Source organism: Bufo gargarizans, chromosome 6 (assembly GCF_014858855.1).
Source record: "Bufo gargarizans isolate SCDJY-AF-19 chromosome 6, ASM1485885v1, whole genome shotgun sequence".
Classification (NCBI taxonomy): Eukaryota; Metazoa; Chordata; class Amphibia; order Anura; family Bufonidae; genus Bufo; species Bufo gargarizans.
Window position 1 is genome coordinate 249,084,384 of NC_058085.1, and position 6,220 is coordinate 249,090,603.

At 40.7% G+C, this 6,220-nt stretch overlaps 1 protein-coding gene across 1 annotated transcript in view; it reads left to right on the forward strand.

The window, feature by feature from the left end:
- The window catches only part of LOC122940999 (anthrax toxin receptor 1-like), a 92,370-nt gene extending 88,364 nt beyond the window's left edge, over positions 1-4,006 (forward strand). Inside the window, exon 18 of the mRNA XM_044297970.1 lies at positions 295-4,006. Within this exon, the coding sequence (XP_044153905.1) occupies positions 295-516 (222 nt within the window). The 3' untranslated portion in view covers positions 517-4,006. The remainder of the gene's footprint in view (positions 1-294) is intronic.
- Positions 4,007-6,220: the final 2,214 nt, after the last annotated feature.

Genomic DNA, 6,220 nt, shown 5'->3' on the forward strand with positions numbered 1-6,220 from the left:
CAACGTTTTCTACTACATGGATTTTTAAAAGTCAAAAGAAGTTGCCACTTCTTCACTATGAGTTCCTTTGATCATTTCCCATAAACTACTGTTTTGGGGACAAATTCCCACAAACTTCCAATACTAATTGACTGTGTAGTGCCTGCACTGTTGTTCTGCTGGGTAACATTCAGAAGAGGAATCAGTAATCGATGACTGAGGGACAGGCAGTTTGTTACTTCCCTGCATATCATAGTTTTCGTTAGTCTTTAAAATTGATTGTGTTTTTGTGTTTTCTCTCTCTCTTTTTTCTAGGGACGCTGTATCAATTTCACAAGAGTTAAAGCTGATGGAAGCCAGGCTATCTATAAGCCACCTGCCAGAAGTGCTTCACCAAGCCCTCCACCACCTCCAATGCAATCACCTAAACAGCCTCCTCATCAACCACCACAGCGGCAACCTCCACCAGGTCCTCCACCTTCACGAATGCCCCCAGGTCCACCCCCTTCTCGTCCTCCTCCTGAGCCTATAAATTGAGCCCATGCCATTGGCTTCTGTACGCTGGACTGAATTTCACTTTGTTAAAGCAGCTGCACGACTGCAGTAAAAGAATAGTTCTGGCCTGCAGTAGATCCTGAAATACCAATATGACTGGTGTGTTCACTTTGGAAGTAAGAACAGGACACATCATGCATAATAGTCATTTTTACCTTCCCTAGTAGATGCATTGCAACTGTTCTGTTTTGAGATGGCATATTTATATGGCCACTACAGTGCTCACATAGGTCTTCATTATAACCCAGAGCTTCATGAATCCTGTGGCGTGCAGCTGCTTCTAACTCCTTCGCTGTTTGGATGCTAGTCTGGCAGCCAAAGGGTTACATGTACTCAGTCTATTTATTCTGTCTGTTTTTATATGTTAGAAATGACAAATGGAGTTTGTTGCTGGCCAGCAAAATGTGCCCCATTTGTGCTCAGGTGACAGCCTGACCTCAGTCATCTCCTTTTGAATCTTGTATCATGTAAACTCTATTCAGATCAGGTTTTCATTTTTTGCTTCACATTCGTATACTAAATTCCATTAAAGGAATAGCACTGGATACCAGCTTGTACTGTCAGGCATGCCAGCTAGGATCCCTTCCTTGATCCCAATAGGTCCCAGTGGCCCAATCAATAGCAGTTCCCATGCAGAAATATGAGGACAGCGCTAGGACAGGTTAGTGTAGAAGACCAACACAAGAGCAGGGCTGAGATGATGGCTCCTCTAGTTGAAGTTCTTAGCCTACTATTGGCCTCAGACTGGTCTCTTGCCATCTGCAGTGGGGGCATCAGTTATTCTATCTCTTTGTATAAAATGTGTATGTGAAAGTTGTGTACAGCATTAGCATGTGACTGCTGGGCAGTTCAAGTAATTTATAAGATCTGCTGACAATCTCCATAACCTCCATTCCAGTAGCCAGAAGTCACAATTCATTGGTTCTAACTCAGATCTCATCTTCTAAAAGAAGGAATGTGATTGATTTGAATACATATGTTTGTAAGTTTGTCCCTATAATTAAAGTTTCAGGATTTTAGGCCTACACAATCCATCATTCCATCTTATTTTTCTTAGGTCCAATCCAACAAGTCTCTGGAAATCACAATTTAAAATGTTTAAAATTTGACTTTCACGCTACAATAGTCTACAGCTATTTAGAGGGGCAGTAGTTTGATCTTCATTGAGGTTATTGAACCAGTATCCTGCAAGTTCTAAGTTTAAAATGATGGAATAGTGCAAATTAATGCATGGATGAAAGACACTGTGTTCAGACAGAATGTTCTTCCAACCATACTTTCAAAAACAAATTAGATTAGACTGGTTGGCTGATATTGCACATAGTTGATATTTTCTAAAAAAGTGTTGTCAAACTTTGAGAAGAGCAAGAACACCATTGAAACACCTGACCTCACATAGCTCTCTATGGTAATGCCACAAATAATAGTAACCTAGTGCAGTCCAACAGTTGGCTCTGTTTTAAGGTTCCTTGTCTAGGGATCTGTCTGTAGCATACACAGTAGAGAAGGGGCAACATAGCAATTAAGGTGCACATTATAATTTCTCTGTACATAGAAGACTTACACTGGGCTATACCACACAGTAGCAACCAGGACTCATCTCTTGAAGGCCCCATAGCAGGTAGATTTTCTTACATATGTAAGGGACCACTATCGCAGGAATGTGCAATCTCACCCAGAGTAGAGCTAAGAGATAACTATATCATTATGGTTGACTTTGGCAAAGCACATCATTGACAGTTCTGCCCATGGTGGGATGGTGGTATTGGTACAGTGCTCAAACCAGTGGAAGAGATGTCACTTCAGCAGGTTTTATATTCAGGCCTCTCAACTGCAAAGCTTCTCTTGGTAGTTCACTCAGGAGTTTCACCTGCGGCTACTCTTCCCTCCTCCAGCTGGGCTCAGCTCCAATTAAATGTAAGTCCCAGAGCCTAGAGTCACTGAAAGGCAGTCTGCAGATACAAAATCTTTCCTTGACACATCGTCCGACCAGCAGTAACCAAACTCGGCCTTAAATACCAGTCCCAGCCCATGTGAGGGACATGACATCAGAATCATCAGTCCCCCACAGTCGAAACTGGAACTGGCACATTTTCCCCTCTCTCATCAGTAATGGCAGCTAGGGCAGTACTTCACATAGCTATATTTCTTTCAAAAGTACTAACGCAACACTATGGTCATCACTTCACTAGAGGGTCTACCCTTATCAATGCTGTGGCACCATTACCAAACATTCACATGTTAACATATCAAGCAAATTTAAATAACAGAGTTTAATTACAATAACTTCTCCTGGTAAAGTGGGAAATCTTTCTGTTCACCTTACATAAAACCCCCCTCCCGATTTCACAATTGCTGTACTCCACAATTACACGCAACCTAAGACAATAAGAATTGCAACATACTGTAGCATGAACCACATTAAAACACTTTTAGTTCTATAATAAAGTCTTAGCTTTTTAAGATAAACTATGGCATCTTAACCACAGCACCATAATTGACAATCACTGGTACATTAACAGTTATTGGCATCTGTACGAGGCTTTTGTAATCATATAAAATGTCTCCTCTCCTAACTGCTATCTTATTTTTGTCAGATATCTCAGGAAACTCTGACCCACAAACTCACTGGGCTTCTCTCTATCAGCTTTTCCTGGTTCCCCCTTTAGCCTCTGGCTTGTGCTTCTCCTTGACTGCTTCCTCCCCTGTGACTACTTCCTTCAGCTCCTGAGGTGGTTGCATCATCCTCTCCCAGGGATAATATCAATTGCACCTCAGCAACTCTGAAGTGTTGGCCTGCCTGGCCCTGCCTACTCAAGGCATGTCCAGTGGCGTCTGCTTTAGGTCCTGAAAAGGAGCAAACAAGTTGGGCTCCTTTTCATTCTCATACCAGATCTCTGGTTCTCTGTAGATTTTTGGCCAGTAATAACTACGGCCCACCACCACCATGGCTCATGTTCCCATTTTTATTTGAATCTCAGTCCATACCAGAAATTGTGGAGGTATTCATAATGACCTAGCATCCCAACTGGCCATCTTTTGACAAACAGCTGTTCTCCACTGTAATACTACTACGTGAATCCAAACCCCTTCTTTACATCTAAGTCCCTATTTAGTGTTACTGATAGAATCTTTCAGCTGACAGCCCTGTCAGCAGTTCTCTCATTTTTGGTCCCTATTTACCCATTGCAATTCCAAGGACACTTCTGCATTTCTGGATGGTCTAGGTTCCAAAGTGTTAGGCTGCCCTCTGTCCTGCAATTGGGTCACTAACAGCTCATCCAATCCATTCAGTACCACAATACAAACCCCCACCCCCAGACTGTCATGGTCATGTCTATATTCGGTCTGGGAATCCTACATAGTAACATAGTAACATAGTACATAAGGCCGAAAAAATACATTTGTCCATCCAGTTCGGCCTGTTATCCTGCAAGTTGATCCAGAAGGAGGCAAAAAAACCCTGTGAGGTAGAAGCCAATTTTCCTCACTTTAGGGGAATAAAAATTCCTTCCCGACTCCAATCAGGGAATCAGAATAAATCCCTGGATCAACGATATCTCTCTAGTAGCTATAGCCTGTAATATTATTACACTCCAGAAATACATCCAGGCCCCTCTTGAATTCCTTTATTGTACTCACCATCACCACCTCCTCAGGCAGAGAGTTCCATAGTCTCACTGCTCTTACCGTAAAGAATCCTCTTCTATGTTTGTGTACAAACCTTCTTTCCTCCAGATGCATAGGATGTCCCCTCGTCACAGTCACCGTCCTGGGAATAAATAGATGACGGGATAGATCTCTGTACTGACCCCTGATATATTTATACATATTAATTAGATCTCCTCTCAGTCGTCTTTTTTCTAAAGTGAATAACCCTAATTTTGATAATCTTTCAGGGTACTGTAGTTGCCCCATTCCAGTTATTACTTTAGTTGCCCTCCTCTGGACCCTCTCCAGCTCTGCTATGTCTGCTTTGTTCACTGGAGCCCAGAACTGTACACAGTACTCCATGTGTGGTCTGACTAATGATTTGTAAAGTGGTAGGACTATGTTCTCATCACGGGCATATATGCCCCTTTTGATGCAACCCATTATCTTATTGGCCTTGGCAGCAGCTGCCTGACACTGTTTTTTGCAGCTTAGTTTGCTGTTTATTAAAATTCCTAGATATTTTTCCATGTCAGTGTTACCGAGTGTTTTACCATTTAATAAGTACGGGTGACTTGCATTATTCCTTCCCATGTGCATAACTTTACATTTGTCAGTGTTAAACCTCATCTGCCACTTATCTGTCCAAGCCTCCAATCTATCCAGATCCCTCTGTAGTAGTATACTGTCCTCTTCAGGGTTAATTACTTTACACAGTTTAGTGTCATCTGCAAAAATTGATATTTTACTATGCAAGCCTTCTACAAGATCATTAATAAATATATTGAACAGAATAGGGCCCAATACTGACCCCTGAGGTACTCCACTAGTGACAGTGACCCAATCTGAGTATTTACCATTAATAACCACCCTCTGTTTTCTATCATTGTTGTCTGTTTTCAAAATATAGGTGTATAGGGCATCCCATGTAGAAATGTGTAGTCACTCACCCGGGGTAGAGCTACTAGACAGCATAAGGATGACTAGAGGCAGACTGCAGCAGTTTTAAGTTTGGGTGTCTTAAGACCAGTCAGCAGGCACAACAACCTTTCTTGACATGTTCACCTGGTTAGGGTTCAGAAGCTGCGTAATATTGTGCTGCTGTTTTATACTCACCCATCTTAAGTAGAAAAAACTGTCATGCTGAATGGACATTTGGAATTGTAATTTGGAGGTGGCCATTCTTTAAGTTTGACAAGTCGTCATTTTCTAAATAACAAGTATAATGTAAAGGAGGGAGACAATGAGAGATGACCCCACCAAGTGAAGGTTACACAGGTTGACATGAAAGTTCATAGAAACAGTATATGGGATCACATTACACAGTAATGCATTAAGAAGATTTTTTCTAATAAAAGAAAAAGCAAACCCCAAAAAACATACTTTTTTTTACCAAATATATTTACTCGGGTGTAACAATGTTGGCAAGGAAGCTGTCTTGTCTAGTGGAGGTTAGTCAACATAAGAGAATTATATATATATATATATACAGTATATATACCATACTGTAACGTAAATATTTTACGTTCAAATTTTTCTGATATTTAGAAATTAAGCCATTTGTTATACAGTACGCTTTAGCTTTCTATTTCTGTATTGGTATTTCTGTTGAAGGTTCTTGGTTATGTTGTTTGTGGAATTTTTAGATGATTGCCTGAAGATCCCACACATTACAGATGTAGCAATCATGATTCTTAACAAATTAAGTAAACAATGGCAATAAAATTTGAATTGACTTTTTCAATGGAATGGCTTTTGTGATATGATAATGCACCATACATTGATATGACACTCAAGTTTACAACAGCTCCATCTGTATATCAGATGACTATAGAAGTTCTAAAACGATACTTTCTATAATTAGATATCCAGAAAACAGCATCAAAACAGTGGCATACGTACACGAGATAGGGACCCATAGTATAGAGTAAAATGGACCCCCATTATGGTGCTATTTTCACTTCCTTTCATGGTCCAACTGTTGATTTCCAAAAATATAATTCTCTCAAAAGGGAAGTCCTGTACAGAGCATGGC